This window comes from Euphorbia lathyris, chromosome 1, assembly GCF_963576675.1.
Source record: "Euphorbia lathyris chromosome 1, ddEupLath1.1, whole genome shotgun sequence".
Classification (NCBI taxonomy): domain Eukaryota; kingdom Viridiplantae; phylum Streptophyta; class Magnoliopsida; order Malpighiales; family Euphorbiaceae; genus Euphorbia; species Euphorbia lathyris.
Window position 1 is genome coordinate 105,094,487 of NC_088910.1, and position 20,797 is coordinate 105,115,283.

The following is a 20,797-nucleotide window of genomic DNA, read 5'->3' on the forward strand; positions in this document are numbered from 1 at the left end:
AATCGACACGAAATTTCAGTGTTTGGGTTTAAGTTAGTAGGTAATGTGTCATTTTTGGATTGGTACGAAACTGACACGCAAATTTTTGAATTGGGTTAGGTTGATATACTAATCCGAAAACGACACGTATATTTAAAATTATTGTTATATTTTCTTATATTTTTATGTCACTTTATTAACATAGATAATAAAATTATAATTATTACTTGCAAATATGATTGGAACCTCTTAAAATTTTATAAACATATTATATGATCCCATAATATGATATTAACATACTGATATAAAAATGATATAAAATATTTAAAATTGTACCATATTTTTTTATATTTTTAAAAATTATTATAAAAATTACATGTAATCTAAAAACACAACATGAAATCGATAGTAACTAACATGTTAACACGATTGTAACACGAAAGTTTTGTGTTTGGATTTATTCTTTTCAACATCATAATTGGGTACTACATGGCAGTTTTGGTAATTAGTCGTCGGACAATGATTGAGGAGCAAATAGAACACAGAACATAGATCAGTTTTGCCCGAACCTGGGAAAGCGATGAATAGCATTCTGAATTTCCACAAAAACTCTACCAAATCCTGGGGCAAAAGGAAGTCATCCATTTTTTCCAGATCTCCACGCTTAATTTTACTCGTCTCTGTTTCCACCGTCTTCATTCTTCTACTCCTTTTCACGTCCTACACTAAAACCTCCAATTCTTTTTTGCACAAAGCCCTAAATCTCCAATTCTCACAATGCACCACCTTCCAGATCCTTACTGGAGGAGAGAAATTCCTTTTTTATGCACCACACAGTGGGTTCAGCAACCAGCTATCGGAGTTCAAGAATGCGATTCTACTCGCTGGGATTTTGAACAGAACGTTAATTGTGCCTCCGATTCTTGATCATCATGCTGTTGCTCTCGGTAGTTGCCCCAAATTTAGGGTTTTGGGACCCCAAGATATCAGGATTGCCGTTTTCAATCATTCAATTGAGCTTCTTCAGTCTAGAAGGTTGGTGGATTTTATCTCTATCTAGCATAAACACAGATGCAGGCATTGTTGTTTGTATCTATTCGCAATACTCGTTTATTTTATTCATTTTACAAGAAAGAAAAAAGGATTTGATTTTATGTTTTTGTGTTTGATAGGCTTCCTTCACTTTTAATGCTTCTGCCTAATATTCTGGGTAGAAGTGTGAGATCATAAATATTGAGGTCAATTTGGATTAGAATTGTTATTTGGTTTTCAGTTGAGTGGCAACCTATGTTGCACCGAAATGGAAACGGACACAGGGAAATGTTATTTCTAAGAAAATTTAGCTAGAAAACTATAATGGAAACTGAAAAGAAACGGACACGAAACAGAAACGCTAATGAAGCAGAGTTTTCATGCAACATAGGTGGCAACTGTTGTTTTGTAGAATCCAAATAAGGGTCTTGGTTTAAAACTAAGATCATTTTGTTTCTAGGTGAAGTAGGGATGTCAAAATGGGTTGTCTGTTATAATCGTTTTATGTGATCTATATATATATTCCACATGATTATATATCATATAAATGCAACAAAAACGAAAATCATGTCAAACGGCTGTGTCAAGCGGGTTGTGGTTGTAAATCATGTTGTTGTGTCAAAAGATGACAGTCCTAATGTAAGTCCATTTATAGTGGTTAGAGGTCTTTATAATGCTGCATTGGTAGGTTTTGGAGTATGTGTTCGTGTGCTTTTGCTTTCTTTCCCAATATTTGGATAATTGCTGAATGATGTTTTTCTTATTTCAGATGAATACTTGTATTATGCGTTTCTCACATGGCGTGTATGCCATGTCATTGCAGGTATGTTTCCATGGCTGACATCATTGATATTTCCTCACTGGTGCCTTCTTCCATTAGAGCCATAGATTTCAGGATTTTCGCTTCCTTATGGTGTAATGTGAATGAGGATTTCACTTGTATGAATGATAGGAATGCGGATGCCTCTTTGTTTAGTAGCCTTAGGCATTGCGGCTCTATGTTGTCTGGGCTTAACGGTAACATAGACAAGTGCTTATATGCTGTGGATGAAGATTGCAGAACCACAGTTTGGACTTACAAGAATGGTGAAGCAGATGGAATGTTAGATTCATTCCAACCTGATGAGCAACTTAAAAAGAAAAAGAACATTTCTTACATTAGGAGACACCGTGATGTATATAGTACCCTCGGACCTGGTTCTGAAGCTGAGTCAGCAACTGTTCTAGCATTCGGAAGCCTTTTTACATCCCCATACAAAGGTTCGGAGCTCTATATAAATATCCATGAAGCAAAGCGAGATCAGAGGATACAGTCTTTGATTGAGAAAAGTGAATTTCTTCCTTTTGCACCCGAAATCTTAAATGCAGGGAAGACTTTTGCTTTAGAGACAATAAAGACGCCTTTTCTTTGTGCGCAGCTGAGACTGTTAGATGGTCAGTTCAAGAACCACCGGAAAGCTACCTTTCTCAGCTTAAAACAAAAGTTAGAATCTTTACAGCAGACTACTCCTCAGCCTATTAATATTTTCGTAATGACTGATTTGCCTCGAGGTAATTGGACAGGAAGTTGTTTGGGAGACTTGGCTAGTGACTCTAAACATTTTAAGTTGTTCTTTCTAAGAGAAGAAGATGACTTGGTGATGCAAACAGCCAAGGAACTTGCAGCTGCAGGACATGGCTTGAGGCTCGGATCACTTCCAAGAAATCGTAACAGTATGAACAAGATGAAGATGCATTGTTCGTCTCAGCGATTGCTAGATATACTTCTATACATAGAGGAGAGTGTTTGTGCTTGTGCTTCACTCGGTTTTGTTGGGACGGCTGGATCAACTATTGCTGAAAGCATAGAGCTGATGAGGAAATTTGATGTATGTACGAAGTTATAGTCTTACTCCAACATGAAATTTGGCTATGGTCAATTCAACCGTTGGACTAGCTCGAAACAGTGTGGCTAAATGTTCCGATGATTCAGTTGTCAGTTTGTCCTGCAAGAATTGAACCTTTTGTGAAGAATTGAACGGTGAAACATCGATCCCAATGTTATTGATGTGTATAGAGGAAAATGTGATGGATCTTGAGATCACTTTACTGAAGAGAGATTTTTGGCTGATGAGATATTGACATACTTTTTTATGGTAATATTGCCTGACAGTTTTTATCTGATATAACATTGCAGTGCAATATTTAAAAGTTCTGCAGTGTAGGTTGATTTTTGTACATCTCATTTGCAACATTTTAATAGAAAAACTGATTTAAGAAAGGATGCTTTATTGATTATGGAATTCATACTCATGTAGTAGGGCTGGATATACATATTTAACTATCTTTTCTCTCCTTATTTTCCATATTCTGATACTAGTAACGTGGAACCTGATGGGGATTAGCTTAAGAGTTAGGTACTCTTCGAGGAAGAAGGCGTGTTGGATCAAACGGAGTCATACATCATCTAAGTGAGCATTGCAAGGGAGAGGCAGTTGGCTTGTAGATTAACTGGTCGGTCCAATCATCCAAGTATTGGCACAGCTCCGAGGAGGCATTAGTAAGGAGTAGTACAGGAAAGATATCTGGATCATTCGACGTAGAATCTCGGCGGCTAGTAAACATGTACTAGGCTTATGTGATTTATTAGCGTCCATTGGGAACTAGGAGGCGCACATCCGACATTAGAAAAGAACAGATGTCTCCATAGTGGACGCTTTTATTAGGGTCATTTGTCCATACTCTCAAAAGTATGACTTGACGGTACTGCACTTTACAGGGGAGAAATCCATTAATATTGATTAGCTCGCTAGAGATTTGGGTTCTCTCACGTAATCCAAGTCTTTCTCCCATAACACCCAGCTATCCAAATTTGCACTCCTACTTATAAAGAATTTTTTTGCAATGGTCTCGGACTACGTTGACATGAGACAATTAAGACTGATATATCAACATAATTATTAACGTGGTACAATTTTAACGGTCCTGGTCCTAGGCTAGTGTGGTCTGAGACCACAGTAACTGTCTCAATAAAAGTACTTCGGTTATAAATATTCATAGCTACATCTCTATTTTTTTTTTGGTATTTTAGGTGCTTTGCAAAACGCAAAGCAGGGAAAAAAGAAAAAAAAAAAAAACAACAACACAGGCCCTGGGAAAACAAACGAACCAGGACCAGCTACAAACTACTATATTGGGGCATTCACCCTTCTATTTTGAATAAATCCACGAAAGTCTTCCTCAATCAGCTGCATCAGATGCGAAGGAGGATCTATCAGTGTGTGCTTTCCCCAAGGAGCTTTCATAGCCTCTCTAGCCATCCAATCCGCACATCGATTCGCCTCTCTATAAATATGTTGGAATTTTATGTTCAAGTTTTTGTGGAAACTTGAAATGTTACTCAGGATGGCCTTCAAGGGGTGGATATCCAGTTTCTCGGACGTGCCGTTTAGCAGGGTAATCAACTCCGCGCAGTCCGACTCCACACAAATGAACTGAATTCCGAGATCCATAACCAGTTCCAAACCGGTCAATACCCCCCAACATTCAGCAAGGAAGCTATCCCCTTTGCCAATGTTATGGACGAAACCTTTTATCCATCTACCATTGGTGTCTCTTATTAATCCACCTACTCCGATGTTGTTCGTTCTCGAGCAGCTCGACCCATCTGTATTCAACGTAGACCAGGGGGGGTTAGGTTTAATCCAATTAATCATGATGTCGATTTGGGGCCTATCCTTGTTTTCTGGATCCGCTTCCTCAACTAGATTGGTGAAAGCTTGGATGCAACGGATTTTATCATCTGGTATGTCTCTTTTATTGTCAAAAATGAAGCAGTTCCGCCATTTCCAAAGAAACCATATACCTACAGCGAATATGGTGTTCCATTTGACCCCCCAAAACCCCCTGCTATCATCTTTTAAGTTTTCCAACATCCAGCTTCCAAAATCAAGGGAGAAAAAATTACCTAGCTCCAGGGATGGGTCAAGGTTCTTCCATGCACGGCTGCTTATTGTACAATCTCTAAGGACGTGGAGGGTTGATTCTTCCCCCAGATTACAGACTGGACACGAACCAGAATCCACCAGGTGACGTCTTTTCCGTTCGACATTGGTGAGAAGACGGTCATGTAAGGCTGTCCACATGAAGAATTTGATTCGGTGTGGAACTTTGAGCTTCTAGATAAAATGCCAATTCCAATTGCCAATATCCCAGCCTTCCTTGAGCACTATCTGATAGGCCGACTTGGGTGTGAAACGCCCGCTACTGGTTCCTTTCCAAATCAATTCATCTCTGTTTAAACCGGAGGTATCCATTCGGACAGCCGCCATCCGAAGGCGCAGCTCCAGGGGGATCCATCTTTCAACCATTGGCCAATTCCAAATGCCTTCCGAATTTGTATAGTCACTAACTCTGTAGTTGAGATGTGTTTCCGGAATAAGGTTCACACGGTCACACAACCGGAAATCCCCAAGCCACTTGTCATGCCAAAAATTGATGGTAGTCCCATCCCCGTCACTCCAAATCAACCCATTCTTGAAATCACCTATAATAGAAAGAATGCTTCTCCAAGTATGCGAACATTTGGACGTGCGATTGCTGGTATTAAAAAGATCCGAACTGGGAAAGTACTTTGCTTTTAGAACTTTGACCCAGAGTGTTTCAGGTTCTCGAATGATACGCCATGCCAGTTTCATCAATAAGGCTTTATTTTGGTCCTCTGTAGTCCTTAAGCCTATTCCCCCTTTCTCTTTTGGTTTACACACTTCCCCCCATGGAATTAGAGGAATTTTCCTTTTGTTATCTTTACTACCCCATAGGAAATTCCTATTTAGACTGTCAATTCTCCTAGCTGTGGACTTCGGGATGCGATTCGTGCACATTGTGTGCGTCGGGATGGCATTCAATACTGCTTGGATCAATGTCGCTCTCCCTGCTAGGGAGAGGGAGTCGGCTTTCCACCCTGCCAGACGCCCGTTTACATTATTGACCATAGTTTGGAAGTCGGAGATTGTAGTGCGTTTTTGAAGCAGGTTAACCCCAAGGTATTTACCAAGACAGGCCGTGAGGGGAAATTCGCTTTGCTGGCTGAGATTGCGAGCAATGGTGTAGGAGACATTTTTGGAAAAGCAGATTCTAGATTTTGCCAGGCTAATTTTTTGGCCAGACATCCTACAGAAATCATCCAGACAGCTGTTGATAAGATTCATTTGTGTAGAAGAGGATTCCGCAAACAAGAGGAGATCATCTGCAAAAAAAGATGGGTGAGTTTAGGACAATTTCTAGTAAACGAAAGCCCTTTCCAGCTGCCTTCGTTAACTTTGGCTTGTATCGTTTGGCTCAGTCGTTCCATACACAGTACAAAGAGGAAAGGGGATCACCCTGGCGGATACCCCGGGAAGGTTTAAAGCTGTCAGTGAGCTCTCCATTGAAAGCTACACGGATGGTTGAAGAGGAGACACATTGCATCACTAATGAGACCCAGTTCGGGGGCATTCCTGTGCTTTTTAGGGTGTCTGAGATGAAATCCCAACTCAACCTGTCATACACCTTTTCCAGGTCAATTTTAATTGCCATAAAGCCTTTCTTCCCCGATTTTATACGCATCGAGTGCACCGCTTCCTGGGCCAAGATAATGTTATCATGAAGTTGTCTCCCCTGTATGAAACTTGTCTGGCATTCATTAGTCAACGTGTGCATAATACATTTTAGGCGGTTTGTGATCAATTTGGTAACAGTTTTGTATATCACAGAGCAGAGGCTAATAGGTCGAAATTGGTGTAAATAATTAGGAGAATTAACTTTCGGAATGAGAACTAGCACGGTCTCATTAACAGAAGCAATGGAGGTCTCCCTTGAGAAGCATCCGAAGACAAATCTATATACACTTTCTGATACCACTTTCCAATGTCTTTGAAAGAAACCGGCAGTGAGGCCGTCGACTCCGGGGGCTTTATTGGCATCCATCTCAAACACAGCTTGTTTAATTTCTTCCTTGGTGATATGCTTGAAGGTACTTTGCAGCTTTTCTGTGGGGATTGCAGGAAATTTCGCTTGGGGAAGCCCAGTTGAGATGCAAACAGTTTCCTCAGTAAAAAGGTGACTGAAGAACTCCCGAGCCATAGCTTTCAGGGTGTTTTGGTCTTCTATATTTGTCCCTGACTCATCCTTTAGTGACACAATTCGGTTGCGATGACGCCTGATCATAGTCGCGATATGAAAATATCTCGTGTTTCGGTCTCCATCTTTAATCCATTGTTTGCGGGATTTCTGAAACCACAACAATTCCTCTTGTTTCATGATGCCCAATAGATCCATTTGTAGCGTTCTCTCCAGTTCATATAGATGTTGATTCCAGCCGTGGGATAGGATCTTTTGGATACCTTCTAATCTTCGAAGAGTACGTCTTTTCTTATGGAATATGTTCCCAAAGATCTCGCGGTTCCATGACTGAACATTGGTTTTGAAATTGGCTGCCGCGAGTTGGATGTTGTGTTTGGGGCTCCAGCTTTGTCTAACGAGTTCTGGGAAGGATTCGTGCATCTCCCAAGCGAGTTCATATCTGAAAGGTTTATTAAATCTGCCAGGGAGATTGAAACCCTTCAGGTTGCAAATAATAGGCGCATGATCGGAGCTCCTGAAGGCGAGAGTTTTAGTCCCAGCTTCGGGAAAAGCTAACCGCCCTGCAGCATTCATGTAAACTCTGTCTAGTCTTACCTGAAGGTTTTTTCTACGCCAAGAGAAGCTCATGCCTGTATTGCCCAGATCAATCAGACCGACCCTATCGATTTGTTTTTTTATGGATTTCACACCGTTTCAGATACATTTGAGAGCCCCCTTCTGATCTTCTATGTTGGCTATGTCATTGAAATCCCCAATTGTCACCCATGGGTCAGTAGGTTATTCTACATCTCTATCTCATTGCGTGTATAGCTTATTCTACATAAGTCGATGATATGTTATTGCACTTACATTTTACAAACCTTAAAACCTCCAAATAAAATATAAATTTCAAAATTAGGTGGAAGTGAGAAATTAAATTTTGAGTCAATTCTACAATATTGTGAAGTTTTGAGCCGCCTCTTTGTTGGTTGGACTAAATAAATGAAAATCGACAGATTGCTGTGAACAAGTATATGTTGACAGCTGACCCATAATAAAATGCTTTTATATATGTAAATTTTAAGAAAAAAAAAAAACTACTAAGTGAATATTAGGAAGCCATAATTTTTTTTTCTTGATCAAATATAGAAAAGGGTTCTCGTGAAGCCATCTAAGATACCAATCAGTTTTAATCTAATACTAGAATATGGTTCACTAGATAAAATGGATTTTACTATTAAAAATGAAATGTATTATAAAATGATTGGTTTAAAAAAGAAAAAAAAAATTATATAATTATTATCTTTTCATCTATAAAATTTAGGTAAAGGCTATGTAAGCCTTACTTTGTGTGTTTTTACCATTGGATTAATTTTATACTCCATCATCTAATGGTGAAAACACACCAAGTAATGGTACTTTGTCAAAAACAAAGTAACTATAGAAGGCACCTAAAATTTATTGTACTGGACTCAGACCATAGTAAAATTTCTTTCTAATCTATTTTTTTTCTTATAAAGTATAAAATTTATTTCAATTAAATAATTATTGGAAACTCAATTGTTAGAAATTATCCATATATATGATTATTATCCTGTATTTGAATTTAATAATAATCATATATAAAAAAAATACAGGTTTATAAAATAAAATTGAAAGTCGACAACAATAACACACATTGTATCTTTTCGTTAATTATTGTTTCTCAACAACAATATAACACAAAATGGCCTCCAAATTTATTTCACAACTTCTATATTAACAATAATCGATAACTTATAAATTTAGCTCTATAATTATTTGGGGAGAGCAAATTTAACATTCACGTACAAAACAATATATACCAAATAATGCAATTTCATGTCTCATTAGCGGAAGAAGACATTTTTTTTCTTTATTAACATAAGATGTGGTAGAGGTCGAAGGGTGATTAGAACATAAAATTACATGTGAAAAACTCCATCTTTTGTTAATGAGTTTAAACATTAGCTTAAGATTGCAGTGTCTTTTTACGTAGAGGCAAAATCTCTTCTTCTGCAATAACTATACGCTAAATCTGTATCTTATCCCATAATAATATCTAGTTATTAATTGTCGTGTTCTATGCATAGGGCATCTAAAGTACTGGAGCTACCCTTATTTATATATATATATATATATATATATATATATATATATATATATATATTTGTGTATTAAAGTCTTATATTATCCTTGCTCTTCGTTGTGTTTGGAATGGGATCAAAGAGGTCAGCTCCTTTAAGAAAATTTTAATTCAGGGAATTCTCAAGCTGTCTATTCGCACCATTTTTTTCCGTTGGTAGCCCCCACCTCGAACATGGTATAAGGCAAACACGGATATAAGGCTTTAGCTGGCAACGTTTTAGGGGGCCAGAGGTATTTTTCGTAATAGGCAGGAGAAGGCTTGCTCCAAGTACATCTTTGTGGTGGGATCCCTTCCTGAACCCTCGCTTAAGCGGAGACGCGTAGTGCACCAGACCGTCCTTTTTTTATAGGGGCTCCTATTTAGCTGTTTTTCGAGATGCATACTTTGCGAGATTCAATATGTGATTTTTTCTATTCAAAAAGCAGTTGAGAATAATTGGTTCCCTCTTTAGATGTAAAGAGACTCAATGTATGTGATGAGGGCATCTCCAACACGAGTCTGAAAGAATGAGCCAATTCTGCCAAAGTTAGCGGCACGTCCCAAAACATGCACAAGAGCTGTTGAATTTTAGCTCCACACGTTGTGTGACTTGGGGACACGTCGTGTGGAGCTCACCAAAATCGTCTGCCCCAGGCTTCGACTTTTACATGTCATGCAGCTGCAGCCTCCTCTCGCCACGCACCGTGTGGCTTCCCCACATGTCATGTGGCGAGCTGAACAGGAATTCGATCATTGAGGGACAAATCTTCTCTTTTCTATCCAAGACTGATAATTACTGTTCTATCACTGTTTTATTACCGTTTTCCATTCGGGGGTTAATAACCCAAATGCCATTTGATAACAGAATATCCTCAAAGTACTTGAATGTAGTTTCTAAAGACTTGTAAGACAAAACAGTTAGACAGGGGGCTGATAACCGACAAACCATCTTTGATGCTTAAATCAGTATGATAATACAGAGCTTGGAGAGAGTCAAATAGTATTGTAGTCTTAAGAATTGTGTCTCTTCCTTCTTGAACTTGGCTCCTATTTATAGATATTTGAACTTGAGCTCGGATACACTTATCACCACCATATTGGTTTGGAATCTAAATTCCTGCACCAAATGGCTTTGGCGCGTGTTTGAGGTCCAAGGCCTTTATCCATGCTGTTTCTGTCAAAAGCCTTTGGGACACTGAGTGAGCCGACCAAAAGTATGGACTAATGGGCTTTTGAGAACCATCCCTCTCTGATGCTTAAGTCAGTATGATAATACAGAGCTTAGATAGAGTCAAATAGTATTGTAGTCTTAAGAATTGTGTCCATTCCTTCTTGAACTTGGCTCATATTTTTAGATATTTGAACTTGAGCTTGGATACACGTGTCACCACCATATTGGTATAGAATCTAAATTCCCGCACCAAATGGCTTTGGCGCGTGTTTGAGATCCAAGGCCTTTATCCCTGCTGTTTTTGTCAAACGCTTTTGGGACCCTGAGTGGGCCGGCGAAAAGTATGGACTAATGGGCTTTTGAGAACCATCAAGGGCCCAACCTTCATTATACACCATATCACCATTGATCCTTTGTTTACTTTAATACCCTTATGTTTTGTTCTCTTGGTTGTAACCCTAGTGAGACCTTATTGTCTTTTGCTCTCTTTTGGATGAGGTATATAAACCTCTTATTTTGGAAGGAGCATAACTTTTATCAATCTAATAAAAAACCTAGTCTCCATTAGAACTATTGTTCTTATTACTTGAGATTCATTCGCAAAGGTTTGAGAAGAACTTTTTTGTGGATTTAACATTAAAATCCTTACTGGACTGTCGATCCGTATCAGTTGGTATCAGAGCCAAGTCATTTTCCTTCCTGGAGACTTCTTTTTTACTATGGTTCCACCACGTTTACAACAAGAAGCTATAGAATCCAATGATAAGAGGTTTGAAGAGATATAATCTTGTATGAAGGGATTTAGAGAAACTCTCATGAAATAGAATGAAAGACATGATGTAAGAATGAGAGAGTTGGCTCTCTATTGAGGAACTCCAGCTTGAGATCCGAAATCCTCACTCACAACTCGCTAGAGGTCCTCATCGAAGACAATAGGAGAGTATTTGACCTCAAGCACAACCACAATCGACTCCACCATAATCACCACCACCTAAGCAAAATCTTATACAACATCAAATGGATAAATATTTTTTTTTATGAAATTAATAATAAACCCAATATTGAATTAATTATTTATAAATATCTTTTTTATGTATACATGACAAATGAAAGTAATAAATATCTATTATTTCCATTAAACTTGATCTAATAATTAATATAATCAATTAATAATTAAATCCTAAATCTATTTGAGATTCGAAAGATTCGATTCTTCACTCCATCAAAATTTAATTATTAATAAATAATTTACAAATTCCACTTTAATTCTCTTCCATATGTATGATTTGATCCGCCGGTTATTAAACTCTAAATTCTATTTGTAAGGAAGTTCATAATGAAAGATGAATTAAATGAATTAAATGTAGAAATATATTCTATACTATTTAAGACGTTCATTGAACTCATATTATTAATATATGTTGAGACATCATAGACATCCATTTTAAACTTGTCGCACAACAAAAATGTGTGAAAGTGGAAATCGGTAATGAAAAGAATAACAATTTTTCAGATCATGACATTAATTGTTTATCCCTTTTTATTGAGGTTGTGTGGGAACCGAAACAGAATAGAAAAAGAAAGAAAGGGATTGGCCCACAACAACCAGAAGAGTGATTGAATTTGTCATTGGTAAACACAATTTAAGGATCAACAAGCAACCGATCTTATCGCCTAATTCATATACAAATTCTTACATTCTTCAATCTTGTACGGACATTACTACTAGTCTTTACTTTTCAATTTGCTGTTTTTCTGGTTTCGCTCGGAAAAATGGGGACTGTCGATCACTTGGCTCCTGAGAGGAACAAGGCTCAGTTTGATGTTGAGGAGATGAAGATCGTATGGGCTGGTTCCCGCCATGCCTTAGAAGTCTCAGATCGCATGGCTCGTCTTGTTGCTAGCGATCCGGTAATCTTCTTTTTTGCTTAGTTATTGATTCATTGACTCATCTTTTGTTTGCTACTGGAAAATCTTTTTAATTTTACCTCTGCCAAATCTAATTGATTGCATTAGATTCAGGCTTTTGATCATTGGTAATTTGATTCTATGTGAATTTGCGTTTGCGATGTTGACTTTTATTGTTATGATACTTATAGGTAATTGAGCATGAACTTATTAGTAGGAAAGATTATGTTAAACTACCAGCAGATCATAGAAGTTTAGGGTTTTCTTTTATTTTGTGCAATTTGTTAGTAATATTTGGATAGGGAGCCAGATTTGTGGTGCTGTTGCAATTACCTGTCAAAATTGAACTTTTTGATTCCATTACTCCTTAGATTGCTTATCTTGCTGAAGATTTTTCTTGTTAAGAGGAAATCTCGTGTTAATATAAAACCTGTTCCTGAATTTTTATTTCTCATTGCTTTGCACCTATGTTGCACGGAAATGGAAACGGACATAGACACCGAAACAGATGCCAGGAAATGTTATTTCTAAAATATATAGGAATCGTAAACGTGTAAATATTAAAAATATAGGGATATATTTATAAATATTAAAAGTAATATGATAAAAAAAAATTGGTATTTATAGTCTATAGATCATAGTTGTTAAATCGAGATTCGACTCGTGACTCGAAATTGTCATTTTGTGAATCGGGACTCGTGAATCGAACCGAATCGTAAGATTCGGATCAAATTCAAAATATTAACCATGTTTAAGTTTAAATATTAGTCTAAAAAATGCAACTTCAATATCCAAATAGAAATTATATCAAGTTATCAACCAAGTTTTCAAACCTAATTAGTTTTATTCCCTAATTAGTTTTACTCTTCAAATGTAATTAGTTTTACTCTTTAAACATGGTTTTACTCTTCAAACCTAATTAGTTTTATTCTTCATCATCTTCTTCCATAACCACGCTTTTAAATTCAAACAAAAAGAAAACAGAGACAGAAAGTTGAAGAGAACGAAAAGAATAGAGGACAGTTGAAAACAACGAAATAAATAGAAGAGAAAACAAAAAGAAACAGAAGGAAAGAAAGAGTTGGAATTTGTAAAGTCTAAAGAGTCTCCTACTTGTATTCCATAACTTCTTAATTAGTTTTAGTTCTGCACACAAGTTTTTTTTTTTCTAATGGAGTTCATGAATCGACCGAATCGGTGGACTCGACCGATTCATGTCCGATTCTTTATGATTTTGAGTCGTACCATATATATGACTCGAAATCAGACAGAATTGGATCAACTCGTACGATTCTAACAACTATGCTATAGATGATTACAACATTGAGCAGAAAATAGAAATAATTAGAAATTATGGAATATAAATTATCATCAATTAAGAAGTTCCGGATAAAGAGGAAGTTGCAATTAGGTATAATCATGGTCGGAATTGGAATTGGATTGTGTTTGTTGGAGGAAATGGTTTCCTTTTTTCAATATATCCAGAAACGTGCCTAGAAACATGTTATACTGGTTTCCCGGAGTTTCTATTTTCGAAACAGACGCAAAATGAGGAAACGCTACTGAAGAGGAGTTTCAATGCAACATAGCTTTGCACAATACTGTAAATCTCGGGCATGCAATGGTGCATCTTGAGAGAAGCTAAGGTTTAGGATATATTCTTTGTATTATTATTCTTGTTGTTATTATTCTATTCCAAATTCTCACTCCCTGGAATAGGACTTGGTAGGACCATATTAGTAATTACTCCGCATCACTTTCTGGGAGCAATCTTTTTTTGCATTGCATGCTTGTCCTAATAATGTCTCTTTGTCCTTGTCATGATTTTGTTTTCAGGCATTTCGTAAAGATAACAGACCTATGCTAGGCAGGAAAGAATTATTTAAAAACACTTTGAGGAAAGCAGCTCATGCATGGAAACGTATCATCGAGCTCCGCCTTTCTGGTGCGTTTATAATTTGGATCTCATTGTGTATATGTATTATGTGCTCTGCCTATTCATCTAATCATGAAAATTACATTATTGCAGAGGAGGAGGCTGGTAGATTAAGGTTCTACGTAGATGAAGCGGCATTTACAGATCTTCATTGGGTGAGTTCTATACGGTGTTGCATATTCTTGTTTCCATATGCATATTATTCGTATTCAATAATCTTTCTCACATGTTGGATAGGGAATGTTTATTCCAGCAATTAGAGGACAAGGCACTGAAGAGCAACAAAAGAAGTGGCTTCCTTTGGCACACAAGATGCAAATAATTGGCTGCTATGCACAAACTGAGCTAGGTCATGGCTCCAATGTTCAAGGGCTTGAAACCACTGCAACATTTGATCCAGAGACAGATGAATTTGTCATTCATAGTCCTACTTTGACTTCAAGCAAAGTGAGTAAACTGTTTAATTATATGAGCCCTATCAGATTACATTACTCAATATGGAATCACTATTGTTATGTATAATTTGTCATCTCAATATCATGGGTACGTTTATGTTTGATTGGTTGGTTGCACATGAATATGTTGCAAATGTGAAATATGAAACCGTCAATAAGTTAATTTCTAAATCTTAGTATAAATTTGTGCCCCTTTTGTAGTGGTGGCCTGGTGGATTGGGTAAAGTTTCTACACATGCTGTTGTTTATGCGCGTCTTATAACTGGTGGTAAAGAACACGGAGTGCATGGTTAGTATATACGATCAGTAAATGAAATTTATGCATTGAACTTGATTTACCGAATGTTTATGCGCTTAAATTTCAATTCCAGGCTTTATTGTCCAGCTCAGGAGTTTGGATGATCACATGCCTCTTCCAGGCATAACTGTTGGTGATATTGGAATGAAATTTGGTAATGGAGCATATAATACCATGGACAATGGTGTTTTAAGATTTGAGCATGTGCGCATCCCAAGGGATCAAATGTTGCAGAGGTCTGTTCTTGTTATCGGTCTTTTTCTCTTCACCTTAAGAGAGTTGATGTTTCCTAAGTTATCCATTGGCTTATGATGAGTTATCTTGAATAGCCCTTAATATGAGTTATACATGACTTAATGTATCTTATCAACATAAAATTCCATCCTTCTTTTTGGCCTGAAGTTTGTGTCATGTTGCAGAGTTTTGCAGGTTACTAGGGAAGGAAAATGTGTGGAATCTAATGTTCCACGCCAATTGATCTATGGCACTATGGTGTATGTACGGCAGACAATTGTAGCTGATGCCTCCTGTGCTTTATCACGGGCAGTTTGTATTGCTACAAGGTACAGTGCTGTTCGTAGACAATTTGGTGCTGATGGTGATGGTGTTGAAACCCAGGTATTTTTCTAAAACTAAACTCCCTTGTTGCAGTGGAAATCTTTCTTTACATGAATTTGATGAATTTTATCTTGTTATTGACTATTCAATATGGCATTAAAATTTTAAATGTACTAAATGTAATCTAAGAATCTACTCAATTTTAGGTGATTGATTACAAGACACAGCAAAATAGGCTCTTCCCTTTGCTGGCTTCTGCCTATGCTTTCCGATTTGTGGGTGAATGGTTGAATTGGCTTTACAGGGACGTGACCCAGAGGCTGCAAGCCAATGATTTCTCAACACTGCCTGAAGCTCATGCATGTACTGCTGGGTTGAAATCCTTGACAACTACTTTCACTGCTGTATGTCTTTATTACTGATACTCATCACCTTGCAATTCAAAAATAACTTTCCATTTTGTGCAATCTTTGGCCAAATCTTCACTTCTTCAACCCTCAGTTCTCATCTATGTGAAAAGAAATATTCAATTAACTAGAATTGATTTCAACTTCAGGATGCTATTGAAGAGTGTAGGAAGCTTTGTGGTGGACATGGTTATCTTTGTGCCAGTGGGCTTCCAGAGTTGTTTGCAGTTTATGTTCCAGCCTGTACATATGAGGGAGACAATGTTGTGCTACTTTTACAGGTACGTGGAGCATGAGTACGATTAAAGAGCAATGTGGGTTTTAATGTTGAAATAGAAACAAACAACATAAAATAAATAAATAAATTCAAAACATTTGTCTGTTCAGTCCTTATCATAAGAAACTAGTCTTATGATAGGCACAAACAGGAAACAAATTATGTAGACAACTGAAGATTCTTCAAGGCCAAAATTTCTTCTGGTGGGTCAGTTTCTTGGTTCAACCATACATGACTACTCTCATCCTTTTGGTTTTCTATTTTCATTGGATAAGATGGAAGGTGTAAATAAATATTATGATTTGACTAAAGATTCGACATGTCTTTCTGATTGTCTTCTTTGTGCATAGACTGTTAGGTTGTCCGATTAATTGCATTCCACCGATTAAATGCAATGTCCTTCATAGTGCATGGTTTATTGGTGTTTATCAAATGAAAATTTGAGATGAGAATGATCTATAGTCAGCTCATAACTGTATATTATGCTTCACGATGGTCTATCAAATATGCACTTTGTAGTTAATAGTTATTATTACAGTTAGCACTTGGATGCTTAAATCACTTTTCTGACATGTATAGCTGCGACAAACCTGTTTCAGGTATAAACCATGATATTAATGGGGTTGGTTACTGGTTCAATTTGGAGTTTTTATCTTAAACTTTTACCCATATTCTACTTTGAAATTCTCCCCCAGGTTGCGAGGTTTCTCATGAAGACTGTTTCACAACTGGGTTCTGGGAAGAAGCCTGTCGGAACAACAGCATACATGGCACGAGTTGAGGATCTTTTGCAGTGTCGTTGTAGTGTTACAAAGGGTATTCATTTTATTTTACTTTTTTGTTCTATGCTTTCTTCATGGCATCATTATATTAATCCGGGAATTTATTGTAGAAAGATGGTCAATGTATAGTACTGAATTACAGAATCTCAATTAAGTCTAGCAAAACTCAGCTTTTAGAAGGATTAAGCTTGTTGGTGAATATCGATTCACAAATAATGAAGACTATTGCGCTTATTTGTTTTTAACGTCATCCGACTTTCATACTAAGATTGGTATTCTTTTACCCATTATGGCAGCTGAGGATTGGCTAAAGCCTAACGTTGTGTTGGAGGCGTTTGAAGCCAGGTCTGCTAGGATGTGTGTTGCACGTGCGCAAAGCCTTAGCAAGTTTTCAAATCCTGAACAGGGTATGTCATCTTTGCCCTGATTTAGGTATATGCATGTCATATTGCTGTTTTCTTGCCTCATTCTTCTGTCAGACGAAGCAATTTAAATTCCTGGAGAAAGTATTGCTACTAATATTTATCTGAGACCAAAATTGGATGCTATGATCCTTTATAAAAAAATAAAAATCAGTTCACTGGCCAAATATTAATTTACATAAGCTGGAAAATTTGGTTTGATTTGCTTGTTTCAAACTTTTATTTCTCTTGCCCATGTGCTCCCTAATGCTGAAAAGGTCTTTTCCTTATTCTTGAGTCTCTTTTCAAGGTTGAAACATTCATTAGTGTTGTATCAATTTGATTATGAATGGCCATTGATTCTTCCTTTTTGATTCAGGTTTTGCTGAACTCTCAGCTAATCTAGTTGAAGCTTCAATCGCTCATTGCCAATTGATTGTTGTTTCCAAGTAAGCTTATTCCTCTTGATGCAGCCAGTTCATAATTACACCTGGACTTTTGCATCTATTGGTGTCTTTGACTGAATAATGCTCTGTTTTTTATCGCTGAAAAAAACTGAACTGAACTGAATGCCACTGAATTTAACTGAATGCTACTGAACTCAACCGAACTTAACAATAATGATGATATTAGACTTTAAAATAATTTTAATAATAATATTGGACATTAATAAGCTTATAATAATAATAATGGTTCTAATAATAATAATATCAATAATAAATATATTATTAAAGATAAAACTAAATTGAATACCAAATAAAAGCTCGGCTTGATAAAAACCTATGAAATTAAATAAAAATGAGTCTAATTTAAATTAAAAATACGAATCACATACAAACACAAATTTACATATAATTTAAAGGCTATGAAATTAAATACAAATTTTCATATGGATACAAACTCTTAACTTTTTATTACAATTACGGGGTAAGGTGCAAAAAATACCCCTAACGTTTTAGGTCGGGAGTAATTTTACCCATAACGTCTAAAATGGTGCAATTTTATCCCTAACATTGATAAATTGGGTAAATTTGAGAAATAATTCATCAAACTATCTTCTCGGTCAAGAATCTTGTCATCTACATTTCACACGCCCGTCATTTTTTTATTAAACGATGTATACTTAAATAAAGTACCATTTTTTGACTTTTATCTAATTTATAGATAATAAGTTGTAGATAAATAATAATAATAATAATAAATAATAAATAATGATAAATTATAGATAAATAATAATAATAATCATGATAATAAATTATAATAAATAATGACAAATTATTGAATGTTGAAATTGAATGCTGAATGCTGAACTGAACTGATTGTTACTGAAATTAAGTAATAAAAAACAAGGCCTAATTGGATATTAATGCATACAATCTTGATTCTCTGGGGTTTCTCTTCCTAGGATAGAGATGAATCTATGACTGTACCATGTGATTGCCTTAATTTTAATGTTAATCTGCTGTATTGAGACGTTTAGGTTCCTTGTCGGTAGAAAAAAGCACAAGAATGACCCTTGTGTTTTTGAATGGATTATGAAATCTATGGTCATGGTAACATCTATAAATATATTTTATTGCAGGTTCATCGAGAAACTACAACAAAATATACCAGGAAAAGGGGTGAAAGACCAGTTGCAGAATCTCTGCTACATTTATGCTTTAAACCTTGTTCAGAAGCATTTAGGTGATTTTCTCTCTACTGGGTGCATCACACCCAAGCAAGCTACACTTGCAAATGATCAGCTCCGATCTTTATATACTCAGGTTAGCCTCATGATGTGATTCGATTTGATTCTTTTAAATTACCCTATTGTTATTGTCATAAACAAATATGCTCGATTTCTCGGATTAGGTCCGTCCCAATGCAATAGCACTTGTCGATGCATTTAACTACACGGATCACTACCTTGGCTCCATCCTCGGGTGTTATGATGGAAATGTATATCAGAAACTGTATGATGGAGCATGGAAGGATCCTCTAAATGACTCTGTTGTGCCCGACGGCTACCATGAATTTGTTCGCCCAATGCTGAAGCAACAGCTACGCAATGCAAGACTGTAAAGGTTGTTGAAGACTATGCTGTTTGTTAGATCACAGTGCTACAAGGGTTTTGAGTAATAAACTGAAGGGTAATAAAGGAGCCCAAAAATCCACAAGTGAAAGGTCAGAATTTAGTTTGGTAGAAACTGTTCAAAGTGTAATTCAGTTGGAGTAAAGATGAGTTATTTTATGTGATCTTTCATAATATTTATAAAAAATCACCCGTTTTGCTTCAATTCCTTTCTTTTCCCTAATTCAGAAACTTCATACTGCTGTAATAATATCCTCCTTGTATTCAAATCCATCTAAAGGTTCCTGTGTTTATCTTTGTCCATTCAATCATCAAATTCGTTGGGGTAATCCGATATCCTTTGCATACCCATCACAGGTAATTTTTTGAATCACATACTTATCCCGTACCTTTTACCCTTTTATACAGGGTAATCCTATAAATATGTATCAGTTGCCATCCCTAATCAGAATGATTAGGGGGCTCAATAATGCTTTTTACCATAAATATACAACCAACCATAAATATACAACCAACCAAGCGAGGGAGGGAGGGAAAATTACAAGCAATATGGGGATTTCATACTAATGGAACTAGGGATAATGTATTTTTCATGCCTTACTCTTTTATTATTGGAACACTTGTGTTATCTCATTAACCTAATGTTTGAATCTCATTCCAGTCGCATTTAATTTTTGGGCACCCTCAAGAATGAGCAAATAAATAAAATAAATATTCTTTAAATTTAATAAATAAATTTAAGATTGGCGACACTTAAATAGTTTATTTTGATATTCTTCATTTTTTCTCTATATTTTATTTGTATGCATCAACCTTTAAAAGAGTAAAAGATGTAATCTTTTGATACGTGACGGGTAATAGATGCCCGGAGGGGTAATTTTTTTTTTCTGTCCCATACCCATCATGGGTACTTTTCCAAATCTCATTTTCATCCCAAGCACTTCACAAGATCCGAGTAATTCCATGAAATTGGATAGTAATCGGTACACATGAAACTCGTAACTGTTATTATCCTAAATGTTAACATGTTATGTTCAATCATCCAACTGAAACTTGGAAATTGAATCAATGATCTCCACAATATTCCAGTAATCTTAATTGGATTTTGTATCATCTATAGAATTAAATCCACCAACTACAACCTTGAGCTAAAATTATATTTTGAGTTCCAACACACACGAGTTCACATTGTTATTTTTTTAAAGGGGTTGCTGGCTGTACTTAAGGGCCAGCTGGAGATTTTGATGAAGGTCAAAACCCTTGGTACTTACAATGGTATATTTTTAGTAAAC

At 36.4% G+C, this 20,797-nt stretch overlaps 2 protein-coding genes across 3 annotated transcripts; both read left to right on the top strand.

Annotated features, from left to right (window-relative positions):
* Nucleotides 1-502: 502 nt before the first annotated feature.
* Nucleotides 503-3,271, top strand: LOC136210032 (O-fucosyltransferase 30). 2 transcript variants are annotated; one of them, XM_066001716.1, is made up of 3 exons: nucleotides 875-1,014; nucleotides 1,781-1,834; nucleotides 1,964-3,271. In XM_066001716.1, exons 2-3 carry the CDS (start codon nucleotides 1,809-1,811, stop codon nucleotides 2,895-2,897), a joined length of 960 nt encoding a protein of 319 aa, XP_065857788.1. In that variant the 5' UTR covers nucleotides 875-1,014; nucleotides 1,781-1,808; the 3' UTR covers nucleotides 2,898-3,271. The 2 variants fall into 2 exon arrangements, with proteins under 2 accessions (XP_065857782.1, XP_065857788.1); XM_066001710.1 differs by lacking the exon at nucleotides 1,781-1,834 and having other exon boundaries at nucleotides 503-1,014; nucleotides 1,835-3,271.
* Nucleotides 3,272-11,934: 8,663 nt separating this feature from the next.
* LOC136210049 (peroxisomal acyl-coenzyme A oxidase 1-like) lies at nucleotides 11,935-19,796 on the top strand. Its single transcript, XM_066001721.1, has 14 exons — nucleotides 11,935-12,320; nucleotides 14,154-14,262; nucleotides 14,347-14,408; nucleotides 14,491-14,700; nucleotides 14,910-14,997; nucleotides 15,080-15,242; nucleotides 15,426-15,624; nucleotides 15,771-15,968; nucleotides 16,121-16,252; nucleotides 16,944-17,064; nucleotides 17,327-17,437; nucleotides 17,811-17,880; nucleotides 19,014-19,197; nucleotides 19,286-19,796. Exons 1-14 carry the CDS (start codon nucleotides 12,183-12,185, stop codon nucleotides 19,493-19,495), a joined length of 1,995 nt encoding a protein of 664 aa, XP_065857793.1. The 5' UTR covers nucleotides 11,935-12,182; the 3' UTR covers nucleotides 19,496-19,796.
* Nucleotides 19,797-20,797: the final 1,001 nt, after the last annotated feature.

What these genes read in the sequence shown, in the direction of transcription:
- LOC136210049 (XM_066001721.1), top strand. Translation starts at nt 12,183, where the DNA reads ATGGGGACTGTCGATCACTTGGCTCCTGAGAGGAACAAGGCTCAGTTT. An exon ending in CATTTACAGATCTTCATTGG is followed by an intron (nt 14,409 to 14,490) that starts GTGAGTTCTATA and finishes CATGTTGGATAG; the next exon opens with GGAATGTTTATTCCAGCAAT. An exon ending in GTTTTCAAATCCTGAACAGG is followed by an intron (nt 17,438 to 17,810) that starts GTATGTCATCTT and finishes TTTTTGATTCAG; the next exon opens with GTTTTGCTGAACTCTCAGCT.
- LOC136210032 (XM_066001710.1), top strand. Translation starts at nt 560, where the DNA reads ATGAATAGCATTCTGAATTTCCACAAAAACTCTACCAAATCCTGGGGC. An exon ending in GAGCTTCTTCAGTCTAGAAG is followed by an intron (nt 1,015 to 1,834) that starts GTTGGTGGATTT and finishes ATGTCATTGCAG; the next exon opens with GTATGTTTCCATGGCTGACA.